Source organism: Tachypleus tridentatus, chromosome 13 (genome assembly GCF_004210375.1).
Source record: "Tachypleus tridentatus isolate NWPU-2018 chromosome 13, ASM421037v1, whole genome shotgun sequence".
In the NCBI taxonomy this organism is placed as follows: Eukaryota; Metazoa; Arthropoda; class Merostomata; order Xiphosura; family Limulidae; genus Tachypleus; species Tachypleus tridentatus.
The window spans coordinates 109,575,904-109,598,173 of record NC_134837.1 but is presented as its reverse complement, the minus strand read 5'-3'; the positions used below and the strand labels follow the sequence as shown (position 1 = coordinate 109,598,173).

Sequence of the window (22,270 nt, the reverse complement as noted above, 5' to 3'; positions counted from 1 at the left end):
AAACTGTATTCATTTACCTTAAGTAGTTTTAAGCTGGTAAAATTATACATCTTTTTATAATTAAGTTTTATTGTTTGAACCATGTCTAACTACAATTCATGCCATTATAATTTATATAATTTATAAATCAGTTGGGGAATGTGCAGTTCATGTTACGCTATCGAAATACTTTATCCATGAGCTACTCTGAACTGCATGCATTCATGCCTCATGAAATATTTTTATTACATTATTATTATACCTAATCTAGCTTTAACTAACCTAAAGAAATTTCTATTTTACATTTTAGTTGCTTTTATAATAATAACTAAAGAATAAACATAAAAAACAAGAATAAAGTACGTATCAAAGTATTCTGTTTTTTTGCTCATGACTATGAATGAAAAATAACCCTTTTTTATAAAAAATAATGATAGTAGTGCATTAAATAATTTTAATTTAATTAAATAATTCACCAAAGAACATTGATTAATAACATACAAAAAGCAGATAATTTTCTTCAACAACCACAATTTTTTTGGCTTTCTATCTATGCAACAAGAGCTGTTATAAATGCATCCAAGTTAGCCATTATGATTCCCATACGAACCAAAGTTGAATAAGAAGTAAAATTGACTATTCTGTATTTAGAACACAACTTTATACAACAATACAACATATCATTTGACGTATGAACACACTGACATTTTATTAACTATAGGAAATATTTAATTAAACATGAAAGAGAACTTTTGTCAAATCATGAAAGATACAATGTGACAGTAGGTATGGCAGGAAGGGTCTGATTTTATACTTGATTAGCAATGTAACCAAACAAAATTCAAGGCTATAAAAATGATGGTTTTTCTGAACAATGACAATTTTATTGTAACTAACTTACATTTAAATTTGTAGGGGTGGGGGAATAAAAAAAAAGATGGAAAACACTTGGAAAAAATGTGTTGTGTTACACTAGGGAAAATTTGGGATTTTATAAATATTGCTTTATAAAATTGAGAACATAAAACTTATATAAAATTAAGATATAGATTATTTTATGCTATACTCATTGGTACAACATAAATAACAACGTAGTTTAATAAAATTTTGACACTAAAACCTTGTGTTATGCACAGTAAAGGATATCTGAAATGAGAGGGTTGAAAAGTATCAACAAGCAACACATTTATCTCATACAAGACAATAATATGATAAAAGTTTTCATATTTAAAATTAAAATGAATTTTAATACCTCTGAAATACTAGAACTTCTTTGTTGAGTTTCCTCTCTTATTTTCAACAATCATGTGGCTTTAGGTTTTGAATGTCCTTGTAAAAATGCATACATGTTATCTTACCCACAGTTCTCCACTCTCACAAATCATTTACTGTGCTTACATGAGGAGTATGCATATAAATTCTATTTTCTCACCATGATTCTGATTTTGCACAATCTCCGGGTTGTGGGGACATGAGTGGCAACATACATTCAGAAGTATCTGTTTTTTCCCCATTTTAATTTCAAAAATGTTAAATTCAAATAATTCAATTCAGGTAGACTTATCTTTCAAATACTAAAGCCAAAATATATACATTGAGAGGAAGGAACCAGTAAGTCTTAATGGCAACTGGTTAAAGAAAAACTGGGCTCTTGTGCAGAAAGTAACAACATAGACCACAATGAGCAAAAATTTTGATTAATTAGAGTCTTAGCACAATTTATACAATAGTGAAAAAGCCAATGAGCTGAAATCTCATTGGGAGAACTGGGTCAGTTTGACGTGATAGTTGTACAAAAGAGAACACTCGGGAATAGTGAGTGGCTTCAAAATTTATTGTAAGAAATGTAAACAGCATGACTATCAACAAGAAAATCTAGATTATGGTGAAAAAGTAGAGCTTATATATGTTCTTTAACCCTATAGCCATGAGCACTATTTTTAAATTCTCTGCCGATGGTACTGTATCACATTCAAAATCAAATTAAACCACTTGACTATCGATATATGAAAATAAAAGTGACATTATATTGTATAACTTGAATTTTTAATTAATTTGTTTTAAAGCAACCCATTCAAAAAAATACTTAAACTGCAGTTTTCATGTCATATGATTCACACACACTTTAAAAATCTCAAATTTAGCACCATTTCTCTCTTACACACACAAACTAGCATGTACAGAAGTTTCTGCACACTAAGTGCATATGTTTGACTTTATTTTCATGGGAAATCTAAATTCTTCAAGCTGCGATATCTGGGAAACAGATACAAATTTACCAATTCTTGAGGTTTGCCATACCCACCATCTGCACTTTGCTTTAAGGCTTACAACATATCTATAATTAGTTGAAACAAATATATAGTCATTAGAAAGAACTAAGAACGAGGTGTGATGTTTTGACATATTTGGGTGAATCTTTAGCAAGTCTTTAACTTATCTGGATTTAATTATTACATTTTGAATGGTCTGCCTAATTTTTTCAGAAATTGTTTATAAACTTTTAAACTAAAATATGATTGTTTTTTTATGCTTCATCAATGTTAAAAACAATTTTAAGAAAACAAATACCCATCTTTAGGAAAATTGGTGCAATGTTCTAAAAATTCCATGCAATTATTCAGTAATAAATGAACAAAACTATAACTTGACAAGTTAGATTGGCTAATTGGTGAGTACCTGCTGATTTATTTTTTTCTGGATTATATGGCTGAAGACTTGGCTGAGAAGGAATGATCATAACTGGTGATCCTGGAGGGGGTAATACACTTGCTACTGCAGGTACACTAATAGCATCTGCTGATGTAAAATTACACAAAGACTCTGTAAAAAAAAAATATCTGATTTTCTGATAATCTTCATTAGATTTAAATTAAACTAGATTTCTATGGAAAATATGTATTTTCTTGTATAGTCTCATGCATCTATGTAACTGTAATATTAAATAAAAAAAGAGAGCTTTCTACAATGCACTTTTTTATTCCTGTGATTTGAGACACCTTTGTTTCCTTATGAAAACAATTTACAGATGCATGAAAGAATGATAAACAGTCCTTTCTCAAATGTCATAAATAGCATTCAATGACCAGAAAGCAAGTATTGTATTTAATACATAATATAATCAAACAAGCATTAGAAAACAACTGATGTTTTAAAAAAAATAACTTCACAAAGTGGTTATTTCACTAGTCTTCCTGTGTACATGATATTATGATGTCAGAGTAATTTGCATAAGCAAAATACCAATTATGTATTTTTTTTTTATAAACTTTCAAAGAGACATGATAGTTGGTGCATGTTCTAGCAAGAGGAGTCATCAAAGACCATTTCTTTGTTTATTTTCTCTTTGACATACCATCATCAAAGTCTACGAATGGTGGCAATTGACAAAAAATATGTTTACCAGCAAGAAAATCTGTAGCTCTCAACCACTGGTGGCAGACAAAAATGGTTATACAGATTTGTATTAGTAGGACAAATGATAAGCTAATGATTTCCCAGATAATCTATTCCTTCAACATAGGTCAGAATCTGAAAATATCCATACAAACAACAGTGGGAAAATTATCTTATGGCAGCCAATGTCCACATACACTTCATCTCAAACATCAAAAGAGTGCACAGAGAACAATAAATAATTGAAAATGTTAAGTCATATTAATGAATCTTTTTTTTCTGTATTTTATACTGAAATAAGTAAGTAAAACATATTGAACCACTTGACCTAACTTGTGCTCTTCTGACATCATAGTGTTGGAGATGGTTTGTGTTATGGTATGTGGACAATTTTAGTAACAGATATTGTGTTTGGCAATTTCTATAATATGGTAAATAACACCATACAGAAATCAATAACAATTAATAAAATAACCAAGAGGCCGCATGAAAGTGGTAGAGACTAAAAACAAACTTGAATCAGTCTCAGAAATGAAGATGAATACATGTTGGTATGGTAGATCCTTAATAGTTGATACTAACTAAAATCTTTGCTCTAAGTCTTCAGCAGTTCTAATGATTATTTAGAAACAAAAACTAAGGTTATACTTTGGAAACAATCTCGTACAATAAAAAAATTATCCTCCGAAATTAAAACATGACCACTATAGAGACATTGAAAACTAGTGTTCTGTAATTTTCCTGTTATGTTGATATATAGATCACACAGTTTTTGCCCATTAATTTATATGAGTTTTAGTATTTTAATGGAAGCGATAATGCTATCAATTTTGTCCTGATGACAGACATAAATAAATATATCATGTATATCTTTCAGAGCTGCACAAATTAGATAGAAGGGTCTCAAAGATGCAAATGCATAACATCTTTCAGGTTGAGCATAATAAACCTTTTCTGCTATAAAGATCATTTTCCCATCTTTCACAATTCCTATCATTTGAATCATACCATTCAAGTTGTTACTGATGATAGCCATAAAACTTTGTAGCTTCAACTTTTTCTCACATGTTTTTAATGGTAGTTGAAGTGTCCTGAAATCCTGAAAGCATTTTCTACTTTACTTTATTTGAGTGGAATATTCCTGTAATTTCTCAAATCTTCCTCAAATGATTTCACATTTTTAATATGCTACTCAAAAAATCTCTTATAATGGAGTCCAAGTTCAGAGCATGAAGTTTTTCAGTTTTTCTCTTCTAATTTCTACCTGCTGTTTACACCATACTTTCCTTTTCAATAACTTTTGCCAATTTAGTCAATCCTTCTGCTAAATGAATTATTGTTAGATGAACAATGTTACATTCCAATATTTTGTGTTATTTTATTTATAATTTTTTTCCATGGCATTTTCTTCTACACATTTTAAACTGTTTTCTCTTGTGCAACATTATGAGTGAAGTCGGTTATTATCAACTGACTGGAGAGAAGCAATACTGCCTCATCAATTCTCCTTTTGAGCAGTGCTGACAATAAAAGACTAATTCAAGGCATCACTCTTTAAATTATCACGCAAATATCATTATTCACCAACAAAAAAGAAGCTGTCTTTCCTTCAGTATTGACAAAGTGGTAGGTTTAAGTTGAAGTTTTTAATACAAATATTATCTCTCTTTAACTTGGTAAATATAAACAGAAATAAAAATCATTTCATGGACATGTTGTGAGATCTTTAACTTTATGGATTTTATTCAAAGGTGAAAACATTTATTACAGGACAACTTGTTTTATTTACAAATGTATTTCTATTGGAATTTTGCTGTAATTTCTTATAAAATTACATCTACTACAAGTCTATAAAGTAAACATTTTCCTAAGCTAAAAATGTATTTCCAATAATACTCACCTCTGCCCATCCAAGCATTGGTCTTATGAAATAAACAACACCAAAGCAGACAAACCGAAGAAGCCTGAAATGCAACACCCCATGCTCAGAATGATAGGATTATGAATACCTTACTCAATCAAAAGAACAGAGCTGAATTATGAATTATTGGTCTGAATTATGAATATTCATCGTGAGTGGGTAAGGAGCTTTTCACTTGTCCCTGAATTTATGGGGAGGATGTGGAACAATTGTGTTCAACCAAGGAACCAGGATGGGACCACTCTGTATGTGGAATTACAAGAAGATAGTGGACTTCCTTTCATGAACAATGCACTAAACTAATATTGATCAAAAAAGAAGGGCCATGCACACCCCAACAAGATAACAGAGCATCAGATATGAACAAGTATTATGAGTAGACTCTCACATAGGCTGGTAATACTCCTAGAAACCTGGAAAAAAAGAATCCAAGGACCAAGGCAGGAAGGTCTTCAACTTTGCCCACTATCCCAGCCTTGAAACTAGGTGTGGTAAAGACTCAGTAGTTTCAATAGTAGAAGTAATGACCATTTGGGAGCCCTGAAGAACAGTGCAACAGGTGACTGAAGTTCCCTAAATCTTTAAAAGCAAACTAACTTCAATTTATTCGATCAAATAATTGGCAGGAGCAGACAGGATTTCCTTTAGCTTTACTCATGGTCTAGCACTGTATGGTAATACCACTTGCCAAGCTCCTAGGTGGTCATATGGAACACTATTTCTACAGAGCATATACCAACCAGTATTAAACATAGTTAAATTGTGGTTGATAATGTGTATTAGGATCAATAAGTGCATACCTATCTGGACATCACTCACCACTGAGTGAGATCCAGTGAAGAAAAAAAAGAGGCAAAGGGCCTTGGAAAGTAGAGAAACAAGAGAAATAAAAAAGTACTCCCCACATAACCTGGCAGATTTTATCAAAGTGGCCAAAGGGATAGGTAAATCCCTCAAAAGAAGTATCTGCCATATTGTGTAAGTAATGTGAGAGAAAAGCAAAGGGAGAACTCCGCATATCAGTCTGCAAAATGTCCTCCAAACGGCAATTCAATCAGAAAACTGACGACAGAAATGTGACAAATCTGATGAGATGTGACTTGTAGGTGCTTCCTCATATGTAAAGATACTCTAAAATAAGCAATATGGATTAAATTGTAAAACCACCTTATCAAGGTCTACTAGTAGGGGATAATTTGCAAGAAACCAAAACTCTCAGTGAATACAAAGTCGATTTCTAGCACCTCGACAGAAAATGGTCCAAGTAATTGTAGAGGTAAGAAATAGTTAGCAAATTTTGAGAGATATTTATTCCCTTCCCTAACTGCAAGAATCTTAGTATGGAAGGACTGGATCTAGCAAGACGCGAGTGATAGAGTCCTGAGCACATCCAGTGCAAACGACTCTGACCTATAATGTCCAAAGGCCAACAGCAAAAAAATATAGTAAATATTTTGGAGGAAGATTGCACATCTAAATAAACATTCATAAGCTTATTAAATTTTACATTACTACCATGTTTAATGAAGTTTAGAATGACATACGATAGGATTGTTATGATTGAAAAAACCCACTAGTTTCTTACTTTTTAAAACTAACCATACAGGTAATAAAATTTTGAAATCTCTCAGTTTTCCTCTACAATCTGTGTTGAAATTATAAGTTACAGAAATATATGTATTTTTTGACAATAAAAAAGAAATTCTAGTATGATTTACCTTCTAAAATCTTGCTCATAACTTTTCCAAGACTATAAAAAAGTAAAATACTTTACTTGTAACAAAATATTAAGTTTAATCACTTCCAGAATATGGATTCAAGGTTATGCCTTAAAACTTGCAAGCTGTTTGCTTGTTTTAAAAGTGAAAAACTTACCTACTTTTAAGGAATACTGACCTGAAGAGGTACTACATGCTTTCAGAACTAATTCTTCCTCCTTCTCTTTCTGTTTAATATATTCTAAAAAACATACATAATATACTTATATTCAAACACTATTTGAAGTTGTATAAACAACTAAATACAACAGCTCATGAATGATAAGCAGGCCTACTACTAGATTTTAGGCAAAAGATAAAAGTAACTACAAGTCTTGTCAAAAATAATGGGAAAGTGTTTATAAAACAGAACTTAATAAAAAGCATGTTATTTAGAAAATACCACAAAATAAGAAAACTTATATTCACACAAAATTTCTTTTAATTAATAATGTCTAGATACCTTAATTATTTATATCTTCTCATAGCCACATCTGAAAAGTACTTGATAGCAAAACATTAAAAGAAGCACACAAAAAAAGAGCCTACAGCCTTTAAAATACTAGCTAGTTTAAGATACTCTAAAAAATGTTAATAGATATAGCCTGTCCTTACTCATTACAAATGAAACATATCTTTGCAACAACACAAGTTAAAGACACACAAATATGATATACTACAAAACTCATGACTCATCATCTAGATGAGCTGAAGAACACAAAATTGTCCCTCAGTCTTATGTTTAAGAAACAGTTCTTTAACAGTATATTCAAGATTCCTTACATTATTATAAAAGACTTATGATTTTATAATGTTGTGCAGAATTAACCTGAAGTATTGTTATGAGTCATCCATTTGATGAATGATAAGATGTACAAATTTTTCAAACATACATAATTTCAAACTCATAATCAAAAATCTTCAGGCGATTTTCAAAATCCTTTCAGGCTTAAGTGCATTTCAAATCAAAAACATGAATTTGACAATGAATCAAGTTTTAAAAAGTTCCTTTTCTTAAACTTTCAATGTTTATTATTAATTGGGATAAGAAAGGTTTATTCTAGTATAAAGTAATTACATTTTTATTTTACTTGAGCTTCAAAAATGTTATCCTGAACAAATAAACATTTACTTTTTTAATGTTCTGCCAGTACTTTCTGATTCCATAGCTATCATTCTAGAAGGTAAACTTAAAACCACTTTACGTTATAACAAAAATATTCATGAGAAAATAAAAATGATTTGTATTGAAGGGTAATAATTAGTCCTAATGTGAAACTGAAATTTAGTACTAGAATTGTCATATATGTAAATAATAAAAGAAAATTGTCAAGAATATAGAAGACTGTCAATTGTAAGTATTTATACACAACATGAACTATTTCATGACCAACTATAGAGATATATGGAGAGATTAAATAAAATAGTGGTTATAAGCAAGGATGTGGGAACATGTGGGAATGGTGTTCCCTTACCTTTATTTTTAGCTGGAACACAGTTCCCTTACTATTTCTTACAAATTCGACCTTACAAATTTTAAACTTCATGAAGTTTTGCTCATTCCTAGAAGAAGAAATCATTAACCCTTTCATCCAGGTTGTAGGCAAATTATCAAAGTATAATGAAAGAAAATATTGTAAAATAAAATTTGTTGCTCTGTTCACAAAGTTTCAACCAATTTATGGTCAGAATTTATAATTCTCACCTTTTCACACTTATTTTCTGTAGTTATTATATTGTTAGTAACTGACTTAGAAACTTGCCAAAAAAAATGAATAGTACTATTGAGGCTTTTCAGTATGGCCTAGAAATTTCAAAGTAAATCCGAGAATTTCTACTTCCAATCTTTTATTTTGCTGTTAGTAGCTGAAGTAGAAACCTTTCAAAAATAGAGCAATAAACTGCCATTCTTGGAGTTAGATTTTTTCATCTTTCAAAACACAGTTGGGTAGGGTTTATTGGCTTGTTTGTAGCACAGTAATTGCAGCAAGCTTTGTCTAAAGTACTATATAAGAGTGAGAGAAAATATTTATGATATGGCTGTATAAAAAATCTGATCCAATAAACCTGTTAGGTATTTTAATGGTAGTTACCTATAAGGATTTAGTGGTAAAAGTGTATGAGAGCTTATAAATATACTTTTTAACCATATCTATGCAGTAACTAACAAATGCTTAGTTTCCAGTAATACAAATATGGCCCATTTTGGCTTAACTAATTTCTAACTTAGCCTTCTTGTTAATCACTTCAGAAGCCTTACAGAAAAATTATTTTATTACAGTTTATGAAAGCAATTTTTAAGCAATATCATAAACAATATAAAACAATGATTATTCACGTCAGCTTCTTCTCATGAACAAGTTGGGTCATGGCCAGGTACTTTTAATTCTATTCTAAACAACTTCTAAGCACTGTACCTTTGAAGTCAATAAATGGCTAGCAGAAATAAATTCAAACTTTTGAAAAAAAGAAATAGTGTTTCAGATTGCTATTTTCAAAAACAATTACAGCATACAGAAACTTTCCACATAACTGTAGACACCATACTACATAAGATCTGAATCCTTTAAACAAGTGTTCAAAACCACACAGCTCTTCTGAATGCAAATGAGATTTTTGAAACATGAACCTTATTATAAAAATAAGGTCTAGGAGGTTAATTAACCATGTGACAAAGCTCATGTTCATTAGCTTCATGGTTCAGAACTGGAAACCAGACAATTATGTACACAAAAAGCTTAAGTATCGTCATTCAGCAAGTGATACATGAACAAGAGTAGCCAATTATCCATGATGACGAGAAAAACCCACTTGTAGAGAATTATATATTTAAAAATAGCTGGTTTGGGTAGAGAAAGCACTAGTAGAGGAGCAAACAAAGAAGAAGGCCGAAACGTTATTTTTTAAATATATAAGAGTAGCCAGTTCTAAGGAGGTCACTATGGACCAAGCTTGGTAGTTCTCTTAATAACTTATCTGGGAACTAAAAAGTTCAAGGTGAGAGAAAATTAATTTTATTGTAACATTTCAAATGTAGATTTCAATTACCATCACAATTTATGCCTACTATTTCTGCAATGTGTCTTTATGTAATAAACACTAGTCAAAGTAATCCTTTCAAAATGTATTCTCTCACATTTTTTGTTAGTACAACACCACTAGTTATAAAGTAATAAGGGCTGGATAAAATGTGAAAGACTTAGATTACTTCTAAATAATCTTAGATTTTCCATCATACAACAGGTCAATCTTGTGTACATTGCAAACCATGATGTCTGTTCTCCTGCTTATGCAGATGTTTCCTATTCTGCATTTGAATAGCTGTACACACAGATAAAGCTCAACATATTCTTTTGAAATAATGTTTATGCCAAATTTTATTTTCCAAACAGGATATTCAAGTTAAATTAATCATTTCAAAATGTGATGTAACATAATGAACAAAAGTGTAGATTTACCAAGTTATTACTGAACAGCTATTAGCATGACTGAAATACTCAACAACTACTTCATATGACAGGTGGTATATGTAGCTCATAGCTTTTGCTCTGAGTGAAACCAGGAATGCAACACAATTTTTTTCAAAATCCATGAAATACTTTTTATTGATAGATTAAACTTTTCCTGTCACTGAGAGTGAGTACTTTTGTTTATTACAGATAATAAACATGCTAACATGGCAAGGAACTGACACAACAGTCATCTAAACAGTACCTTATAACTTGGTAATACAATTAATAAAAAACATAATACACATTCAAAGTACACTGTTTAAAGAAAAATGAGTAAAGTCCCTTTACAGTCAAGAAGTTGGACATGTGTAAGACAAACAGCAAGAAAGATTCCATGCCCAGAGTGACTTTCCACACAAAACACATCAATTATTACATTAACTACAACTTGTTCAAACTGAGATACTTCAAATATCCAACTGATTAACACATTTTACTCTCTTACTTTATATATATATACACTTTTTTTAAACTATAATTTAGTACTGAAAATGAGGAGAATTAATAAATCCTGTGAAGACATGCAGTTAAACCAAAAAATTAAACAGCAATCTAATTAGGATTGGCCAAATTTTTTCCAATTACTTCAAAAAACAACAAAAAACGCTAATTTCATCTACTTAAAAAAACAAGTAGGAATTAAACTTGGATAGCAAATCTATGAGGAAATGGCACTTAACAGGCTATAAGTAGTTTTTTATGATTTTAAAGTCAGGTGTTGTAATTTATAACTGGAACATTCAGTACAACATAAAACTAATTAGAATGCTAACTATAGTTAGAGTGCACTAAAACATGTAGTTCAATTTTAATTCTCAACTATGAAATTATAAAATCAGAGCTTGTGATAATGGCTCAAGTGTGATGTTTTCTGCAAAATAATAAAGGAGGGGATTTAACTGGAGAAATTAAATTTCAGGTATTTAAAATGCAAAACATATTAAGAAACAAAAGGATTTTGTTTTGTTTATTTTACTTGCTGTTATTTCATATTTCATTTATGTTATGCTACATAATTTGGCTTTAAGTAAAACCAAAAGTGCAACACAAGTTTTGTAAAGTTCATGAATTATTTTTTATTGATAAATTAAAATTTTTCTGTCACTGAGAGTGAGTACTTTTGTTTATTACAGATAATAAATGTGCTAACATGGCAAGGAACTGAAACAAGTCATCTAAACAGTACCTTATGACCTGGTAATAAAATTAAAAACATAATAACAAACTTAATGTACATTAAACATACACTGTTAGACAAAAATAAGTACCTTTATAGTCAAAGGTCTCAGGATGAACTACAATGTGCACTCAACAGATTAATCTTTCACATACATGAGTAACAATTTGAAAATTCTAATAAATGGAAAAAAACATCCAGATGGATTGTATTTTTTTTAAAGATGGCTTTTTCCAACACTGAATCTACTGCCCATAAAGTTTGTTTACATACATAACAGTGTATCTTTATTAATGCTCACAAACTATTTAACTCTACTATTAAGTAGATTGGCACAATCTAAATACCCTATAATACAGCTATAAGTAAAATAAAAATATTAACTGATACATTTCTGATATTTTAGGTTATTTTTATAGTCATCATAAAATATGTGGTTTGTATTGAATTATTTAAGATATAAAATAACATTAAGGGACAAAATGGGACCTATTGATCCATTTTGGTTATTTCATCCTCTAAACTAAATTAATTACTAATAAATAAATTCAAGAGAACAAAATCTTAAAGCCAGCCCTTGTCATTCACAAACTTCTCAAGGTTTTCCTTAAAATAATTTATGGCTACTGCCTCCACAACATCCAAAGGCAGCCATTCAAAAGATCAAACACTATTAGAAAAATAAAATTGTCTTAACTGAAGATGACTCCTACTCTATCAAAATTTACACCTGTGAAACTTTGTCCTGCTATTATAACTGTTAAGTATAAAAAAAAATAACATAATGCATCAACACTGTCAATTCCCTTTACAATATTAAACGCTTCAATCATATACCTGTAACGTTTTTTTTTTCCCCCAAGACAAACCAATTTGAGAGATTTCAACCTTTCATTCTATGACAACCTATATATCCCACATCCAATTCTAATTATACTTCTCTAAACCTTTTTCAAACAACTTAATGTGTTTCTTAAGGTAAAGAGCCCAAGACTGAATACAATATTCCAAATGTGGCTTAACCAGCAACCTGTATGATGAAATTATAAACACTTTAGACTTGTACTTAGTATTTTGGTAAATATGACCTAAAATCCTACTTGCCCTACTACTAGTAACAACACTCTTTTTGGATGGCTTAAGATCAACCACCACACCAAGATTTTTTTATTTCATGACTGTTAATATTATTCCCATCCTAATTATATTTATAATTCAAATTATGATAACCCACATGCATCGTCTTGCATTTATTATAATTAAAGCTTATCTACCATTTATTTGGTCAACTCACTAAATGATTTAAATCCTTTTGTAAAATAGCAGCATCCTCTTCAGAGCCAGTAACATCCAAAACTTTAATATCATCTGCAAATTTAAGAGTTATTGACAATTCATGTCCTCAATGTAAATAAATAAAGAGTAAAGGTCCTAAGACTGAGCCCTGAGGTACCCCACTTGTGACATTATTCCAGTTTAACTGAATTTCATTTGTAACAACTGTTTTTTTATCATCCAACCACTCTTCTTTCTAACTTGCTAATTTATCCCTGACACCTATAATTTATTTTTGAAAGCCTTTTATGTGGCATATCGTCAAATGCTTTCAGAAAATACACCAAATCTACACTCTTACCCTTCTCTACGTAAACAGTAATGTTTTCACAGAATGTTGATTGATTGATTTAGTGTTTTATGGCACAAAACAGCTAGGCTGTCTGTGCCAAACAGCCAGTAAAAAGGTAAAAATACATTAAATGTAGTAAAATACAGAAAATGAAATGAAGGTAAAACAAAACATCATTGAAAAACAGAAAAAGCATAAAACCAATGTTGACACCTAGTCTACAATGTTAAGAGAGAAAGCAGAGTAAGAGAAGTTGTAAAGGACTTTCTCTAGCATAATAGTAATGATCATAACCTGCCAGGAAGACTAACAGGTAAGTACAAAAACCACCGTCAGTCACCTGAAGTTGGCCTTTCCAGTCCAGGTAAAATAATAAAAGTTTTAAAAGACGCAAAATCATAATAACAACTCGCCAGGACGACTAATGGGTTATTTAATGTTCTGGCCATTTTCCAATTTCAAATTGAACTAGAGAGATTGAGACTCTGAAAAGGTAACTACAATTAAAAAGGTGTAATGAATAAATATTCAACACTTAAATGGGATTAAAAAGATTAATGGCCATTATAAAACTAAAAGCTTTATCAAGGTGGACAGTGTCACCATCACCAATAACACTGTCCAATTTATATGCAAAAACGGCTCGTTTGGGTTGAGAAAATATTTTACATAGAAGGTCGAAACGTTGTTCACTCTTCTATGTAAAATATTTTCTCAACCCAAACGAGCCGTTTTTGCATATAAATTTCTCAACAAGTGGGTTTCTCGACATCACTGAACACTGTCCAATGTTACAGACAAACCCTGGGACAAAACATGTTTAAAATAGTGCCATCGTTGAGAGTCGTAATGATGGCAAGAGTGTAAAATGTGGCTTACAGTGATTTGAGTGTTATACAAACTACACACTGGTGCAACAGTTCCAGATAAAAGAAAACAATGAGTTAAAAAACTGTGACTAATGAGTAGTCTAGTTAGAACAACTTCCTCCTTCCAAACCTTATGGAAGCTAGACGGTCAAAGCCCATTATAGGGTTTTATTTGAAAAAGCTTGTTGTCGCGTTGCTCACTCCAAGTGGACTGCCAGCTGGCACGGAGCTGAGCCTTGAATACAGGATCATAGTCCATGTACGGAATAGGCACAGTGGTGATAGTGCCAGAGCAGATAGATTTAGCTGCAGTGTCTGCAAGCTCGTTCCCGAGAATACTAACATGGCCTGGTATCCAGAAAAACTGGATAGAAGTAGATGTGAATGAGAAATGAGCCAGTTGGTTTTGAATATCAGCAAGAACACTGTGTGAGCCAACGTGAAGTGATTCCAGGGCCAGTAGAGAATAAAGTGAGTCAGTATAAATAGTGTAGTTCATGTACTGCTCAGCTTCAATATAATCCAGGGCAAGAGATATGGCATACAGTTCAGCAGTGAACACAGAAGCTGTAGAGAGGATTCTGCACGCAACCACTGAACCGCAACAAACCATGGCAGAGACCACAGAATTACCCGATTTGGAACCATCCGTATAAATTGGAATGGAATCATTGTTCGAAAGATGTTCAGTAAATAAAAGACGGTACTTCCAATCGGGAGTATCTGCCTTTTTCAGATGACTGAAAGAAATGGCTCATTTGGGGGCTGTAATAAGCCATGGTGGGATGGGTTGACCAGTGGTTTCTGCAATGTTATCCAAGGACAGACCCAATTCATCCAATTGCACCTGGATGCAAAGGCCAAAAGGAGCAATGGCAGATTGTCTGTTCTGAAAAAGTATGGCTCATTGAGAAAGGAAAACACATCCTCAGGTGGGATGCTTAGGTAAGGAATGAAGTTTCAAAGAATATAGTTAAGACAGTTGCAAACGGCAAAGGTGCAGAGAAGGTACATGAGATTCTACATATAAGCTTTGAACTAGAGAGGTGCGGAAAGCCGCAGTGCAGAGTCAAAGTCCTTGATGATGAATGGGGTCCAGCATCTTTAAAGCTGAGGGTTTGGCAGAGCTGTAGACCATTGACCCATAGTCGAGTTTTGATCGAATAAGAGCACGATATATCTTTAACATAGAACATCGATCTGCTCTCCAACTGGCAGAAGGGAAGATGTGGAGGATGTTCAGCGCTCTCGTGCATTTGACCCATAGCTGCTTTAAGTATGGTATAAAGGACAACTTACCGTCAAAAATAAGCCTCAAGAACTTGGTCTCAGGGACCACTGGCAGCAAAACTTCACCAATACAGAGTTCAGGATCAGGGTGAATACCCCGTTGGTGGCAAAAGTGCATGCCGTAATCCACTTCAGTACATGATTGAGGGCAGTTTGTAGTTGCCGCTCAACATATCTCATGTTTGATGACTGACACGAGATGTGAAAGTCATCGACATAGAGCACATTCGCAACAGTGAGAGGGAGTTGTTTAGTGATGGCATTTATCTTTATACTGAAAAGTGTGACACTCAAAACACAGTCCTGAGGGACCCCAAGTTCCTGTACAAAAGAACGAGAAAGTGTCGAACCCACATGAACTTGAAATCTCCTGTCCATTAAATTTTTTTTAATAAACATGGGTAAATGGCCATGTAACCCATATATATGGAGATCTCGCAAAGTGCCATAAGCATTCTCAATGTTAAAGAATATTGATACAAGATGTTGGCATTTGAGAAAGGCTTCTCTGATTGATGTTTCAAGTCAAATTAGGTGGTCCATGGTGGAGTGCTGTCATCGGAACCCACACTGGGTGGGCGAGAGGAGGTTGTTTGATTTGGGGAACCAAACAAGATGAACATTAACCATCCTCTCTAAGGTCTTACAGAGACAGCTTGTCAAAGCAATTGAATGGTAGTTTGAAAGAATCTTGGAATTTTTCCCAGGCTTAGAAAAAGGTAAAATAATAGCCTGGTGTCAGGCATCAGGAAAAACATTCTCCTGCCAGATTTGGTTAAAGACAATTAGAAGAACATCAAGAGAAGCAGAAGAAAGATAGTGCAGCATGTCATAGTGTACATCATCAGGTCCAACAGATGTACTGCCAGACCGATGAAGGGCCATTTTCAGTTCCACCAGTGTAAAGGGACAATTATCGTCAAAGAGACAGTCAGTTTGAAAGGAAAGAGGTGAATGCTCTGCCCGAGTCTTGATGGTCAAGAAAGTGGAGGAACAAGCAGAAGTGCTAGATAAATGGCAAAAGCTTTCTCCTAGAGTATCGGCAATGCTTCAGACATCAGCTACCTCTTGGCCATCAGAGAGTAAGATCGAAAGGGGTAAAGAAGTGTAGTGCCCACTGAGCAGCTGCTTGTATAATACAGTCAGTTACTTAATCCCAGATTCTGCCACACAGTCACTGGCTCTATTTGCATGACTGATATCCCAGGCGATGGCCAAGATTCAAGTTGAGGATATCATGAGAGCAGGGTTTAGAATACACTGAGCAGCCATAATACAGTCTACCTGATCCAGCTGATTCACCAAGGCAAGATCAAGTTCAGGTAGGAAAGTGGACCAGTCCGCCTGACCAGCTTCCACCAAGGCACAGTCTCGACCATAGCCAGTCTCTCTCAAAAGTATAAGAAAATGATCACTGCCTAGTGGATTATTGTCAACCATCCATGAAAAATGGGAGAATAATGAAGGGGAGAAAACTGAGATATCAATAGTAGTAAAGGACTGACTAGGTGCATGAAAATAAGTGGAAGAACCAGTATTGAAAAGAGAAAAGATTGTGATCAGAGAGCATACTCTCTACATAATGACCCCTCCTATCAATAACAGCACTTCCCCAGAGGGGTTGATGTCCATTAAAGTCCTCCAAGATTAGAAAGGGAGATGGCAACTGTTCAACAAGTGAAAAAGACAAGGTAGGCACATGCTGATCAACCAATAGTGCCACCCCTCCATGTACTCATCCATCACACAGCCTGTCATTTCTGTACAGAGAAAACTGCTGAATGGTGACTGTATCAGCAGGTTTTAGAAATGTTTCTTGTGAGCAGGGACATACAGGATGGTAGGAAGCAATCAGTGTTTTGATATCATCCAGACTAGAATGTAAACCTCGACAGTTCCATTGCATCAAGGTGGCTATTTTTAATGATGGGTAGGTGAAGTGGCTGGAGAATCCTTCTGTTTATGACCATGTCTTTTTTCCTTACTGTCCTTAGTCGGAGGAGGTCTATTGACCTCCATGGATCCTGCCCCAGGTCAATTGGGCAGGTCTTTGTTATTGGAAGGGAATTCCAGTGACTGAGGACGTGAACGAATGATTGTTTTGCATCTTGGGGTGGGAGAAAAAGATGTATCAGAAGAAATGCCTGTATTTGAAACCAAAGGATGTGGATCTTGAGGTTTGTTGGAATGTATGGGAGGAACAGAGATGGGTGTAGAAGTCAATTCATCAACCTTTTTAACGATGGAGGTCAAAAGGCTTTTCATTTGTTTTGAAAACGATTCTCTTGGAGGCACAGAGATCTCTATCTGCACTCTCACTGTAGTTGTGGAATGAAGTGCAGCAGCATATGTCCGAAATGGAGTGGCGGACAGCAATTTCCAAGCCTCAGGATAACTAATGTTATGAGTTGTTTACAAATGCCGCACCTCTTTTTCCTCCAACCATTTTGGCAAGAACGAAAGTAGGAAGGGTGAGCACCATTGCAGTTGACACAATGTGGGTCCGTGTCACACTCATAGGCCTCGTGGTCCTTGCCACCACAACGAGCACATATCAGGGAACCACGACATGACTTCTTTGAGTGGCCAAACCTCTGACATTGGAAACATCGGAGAGGGTTTGGAATATATGGCTGTACCCTGCAAATTAGATAACCTGCCTTGATGGTGGCAAGTGGACGTGGTGATGTAAATGTCAAAACTAGGTTATTTGTTGGCAGTGTAACTCTATCTTTGCGAGTGGAGATGTGCCTCACTGCAGAAACTCCTTGAGTGGAGAGACCAGCAAGAATCTCTGACTCGGGGACGTTCTTCAAATCCCTCTCAACAATAACTCATCGTGATGAATTCCAGGTAGCATGAGGGGTAACCTCAATAGGTGCATCCCCAATTGCCTTTGAATTCAAGAGGAGTTCACTGTGTTGGGATATGGATGTTTCAACCAATATGTCTCCAGATCAAGAAGATTGCTGCTCAGAGTCTTCAAGATGTGGTCGTTTACCTATTGACTGTTTTTTCACTATTTTATTTAAATTTTTAAAGGAGGATCCATGGGAAAAAAGGAAAATTTCGGTACCTACCCACCCACCATGGAGCCCTATGAGGGGAAGCACTACAATGTCATGCAAGGATATTGCAGCAACACCAGAGTTTCATGAGCACTATACCCAAACACCAGCATCAGACACAATGTCCACAACACCTGTTGAGAACTTCCAACACTGGTACTTGGTTAACCCTAGTTCAAGTGGACCAGCCGACTGACCCAGAGGGGCCACCCAAGGGCCGCCTGTCTACAGGAATTCAAGGCCAAAGTAATGTGTTAGGGTTGGACCCCTCAACCACCAGGATCCTCTCCTCCCCTTCACGGGTCACCACGCACGGCAAACACGTGGGTGGATGTTTAGATCGCAGAAGAGGTAAACTGAAAGAACAGAACCTTCCCTGGGAGGTTCCCTCACCACATATAGGAATTCACATTGAGGGATCACAGAATTCTTTACTGACTTTGGAGAGCCAGCAAGACCCTCTAGTCCCTTCTGAATAAAAAATCCAAGGGAGACATTTGCCCTAAAGGTTTTGCAAGAGCAGTGAAAGAGAGCCAATTTGCTTGATCCAGCTTTCACCAGGGCATGCAGGTTGGGTGGCACTGACCACAGCTAGTCTCTTTCAAAATTATAGGAAAATGATAACTGCCTTGTTGGGTTATTATCTGAAGAGAATGTAGTATAAGAAAATGAAATACAGATGTTGAAGATTGCTGCTCAGAATCTTCAAGACGTGGTCGTTTACCTATTGACTGTTTTTTTCACTATTTTATTTTATTTGGAGGATCCATAATAATAAAAAAAAATTTCATTACCCACTGACCCCACCCACCATGGAGCCCTACAAGGGAGGAGTTCACTGTGTTGAGATGTGGATGTTTCTACCAATAGGTCACAAGAGTGAAGCTTTTGACTGGCTTTGGACAGCACTATGATGCCAAACAAGGACACTGCAGCAATGTCAAAGTTTTGTGAGCACTATAACCAAACAAAAGCATCAGATACAATGTCCACAACACTTGTTGAAAACATCCAACACTGGTACTTGGTTGACCCTAGCCCAAGTGGACCAGCTGACTGACCTGAGGGGGCCACTCCAATGCCACCTGTCTACAGGAATTCAAGGCCAAAGTGGTGTGTTAGGTTGGACCCCTTAACCACCAGGATCCTCTCCTACCCTTCATGGGTCACCATGCATGACAAACATGTAGGTGGATGTTTAGATCCCAGAGGAGGTAAACTGAAAGAACAGATCCTTCCCTGGGAGGTCCCCTCACCACATACAGGAATCCACACCGAGAGGAAAGCTTTGGTATTTGAGTTGTAGTTATATTTAAGTTAACATGCTTGTATCCCACAACTGAAATGAGACTTATGGATTTATAATTATTGAGTTAAATTAGTTAACTTTGAAATCTCTGGTATCTGTCCACTCTTCAAGGGCCGACTAAAAAGAGTACCAATCTCTAATCTCCTTCAAAATGATTGGGGAAATATTATATTATATTTTTTAAACTTCACAATTTTTCTTAACCAGCTCAGGATTAATGCAGTCATATTGTTTAATCTCACTTTCATTTATCGACTGTTCAAGATATGGAATACTGTCTAAATCTTCAAAAGCAAAAACTGAAGAAAAGATCAAATTTAATAGTCGAGCCATCTTATAATTATCAGACGTGCCTTTCTTTATCATCTCTCTGTGGTCCTATCCTCATTCTAACATTTTCTTTATCCTTACCATATTTAAAGAAATCCTTACTGTTAAAATTGTACATTCTTAGCCAATCTTTGATGTTTCCTGTTTCACTAACTTTCTTGATCTTCTATACTCTTCTAAATTTCCTGTCATATCAATCAATTTTAAAATTTCTTTTATTTATGATGCTTTTCTTCAATTCTATCTCTTATACACTTTGTGAGCCAATCAGGTTTTTTATTTGCAGCTACTCTTTTCTTTCTAAAATAATATATTTACCTTGAATATTTAAAACCTTATTTTTAAACATTTATTATATCTAATTCTATTCACAAAAAAGAAAAAAAGTCAGACTATCTTGGAATTCTTTCAACAGAAAGCAATACTGAATAATGCTTCTTTCATTCGATTTTAAAGGAATATAATGAAAACTGCATCTGTACATGTGATTTATGGAATTGATATTATGTCAATAGTTAACAAACTTCAAAACAAAACAAGGCAGCTTTGGTAAAATCTTACTGATTTCAAATTTTCAGGAAAACAAATAGAGGAAATCCTGAATTATAAAGCAAGTTTTTCCTGGTTATGCTTTAGACAAAAGAATATAAAACAATCAAGAATTTCTGCTTGGCAGAACTATTTATCAAGCATCAAACAGAAGGAATTAGTAAAAAAAAAAAAACACATCGAGTTTTCTGGAACAAAAAAACTACCAACCATAAAAATGATGCTAGAAACATGCATCTTATATTTTATCAATGAAGCATACATTTGCCAATTTTTTCTGGTTTACAAGGAACTAGAATTTTGTGGATAGTTAAGACAGCTGGATTTAAATATTGTTGTGGTTAGTTATGCACTTGAATACCAACATTCAAAAGTAATTTGTTTATACTGAAGTTACAGACAGTGAAAAAAAATTTGGGCATATTGCTGAAAATAAACTGAAGCCCTTAATAAATTTCCACACAGTGGAAGTTAAAGCAAACCAGTTAGTGAAATGTATCTAAAGAAATTTTGAGATTAGGGGTAAAAAGGATCAATTTCACACATAACCCCATTTGAAGCATTACGTTCAGCAATCAGGCCAAACAAGAACAGAGCTAGCTAATATTTCCGTCAAAGGATGTGCATCTGTGTATCCACATAAAATAAAAATTAAAAATAACCAATCTTCAAACACAGAAAAGCACCTAAAGATGAAAAACAAGATGTTTGTATTATACTGTTCCAATCCTGTGATAAAGGTTATGTAGTGACATTGGAAGATGTGTTGACACAGTTTTCAAAACATCAAATATGGAAACACAAGCAGAACCAAATTTCTTCATATGAGATAGTCTGACTATCAATCTAATTGGAAATCAAAAATAATTTAATATAAAATAAGTATATAAGAGGAAAATCGTGGAAAGTTGATTAATCAAAAACCTGCCTACTTCCAACATCTTCCAATGTCATTTTAAGCTAAAAAGCCTAATAATTCTGAATCACTGGAACTGTTAACTAATTTTTCTGCCAGAAGACAATATTAGGCTGATGAAGGTACAGGAATGTGTTGAATCTGAATAATTAAAAACAAACCTTTAATGATAGAAACTGTTACAATATGTATGTCAGGAGTAGGAATATTTCAGAAAAAAAAACTTAATCTAAACAAAGCTTTAAGATGACAAAGTATGCTCAAAGTGACATGGGAAATTTACTGGAGATGATAAGACCCTGGATAGAATGACAAACTGAAAAAAACAGAGCATTAAAAGCAGGCCAAGTACACACAAATAATTTAAAATTACCAAGGGAGAGAGAGAGAGACTACTATTATAAAAAACATGGACAGTTACAAGAGAAATCAAGAGAAAAGCTAGATTTAAAAATGAATTAAAAACAAAAATTAATTTAATGGAAAGCAAGACTGAAGAAGCTTCTGGAAATGTGGAAAAGAATTATAACAGCAAAACTGAAATAGTACAAAAAGCATCAAAAAAGGCAG

General features: G+C 33.9%; 1 protein-coding gene across 5 annotated transcripts in view; it reads right to left on the bottom strand.

The window, feature by feature from the left end:
* The window catches only part of LOC143237740 (Fanconi anemia group J protein-like), a 103,560-nt gene that overhangs the window by 65,510 nt on the left and 15,780 nt on the right, over positions 1-22,270 (bottom strand). For 2 of the 5 annotated variants that reach the window (XM_076477289.1, XM_076477292.1), the window contains exons 4-5: positions 7,193-7,255; positions 2,659-2,802 (exon numbers count right to left, since the gene is read on the bottom strand). In XM_076477289.1, coding sequence (XP_076333404.1) covers positions 2,659-2,802; positions 7,193-7,255 — 207 coding nt within the window. The remainder of the gene's footprint in view (positions 1-2,658; positions 2,803-7,192; positions 7,256-22,270) is intronic. The other 3 variants (XM_076477290.1, XM_076477291.1, XM_076477293.1) reach the window with 3 other exon arrangements.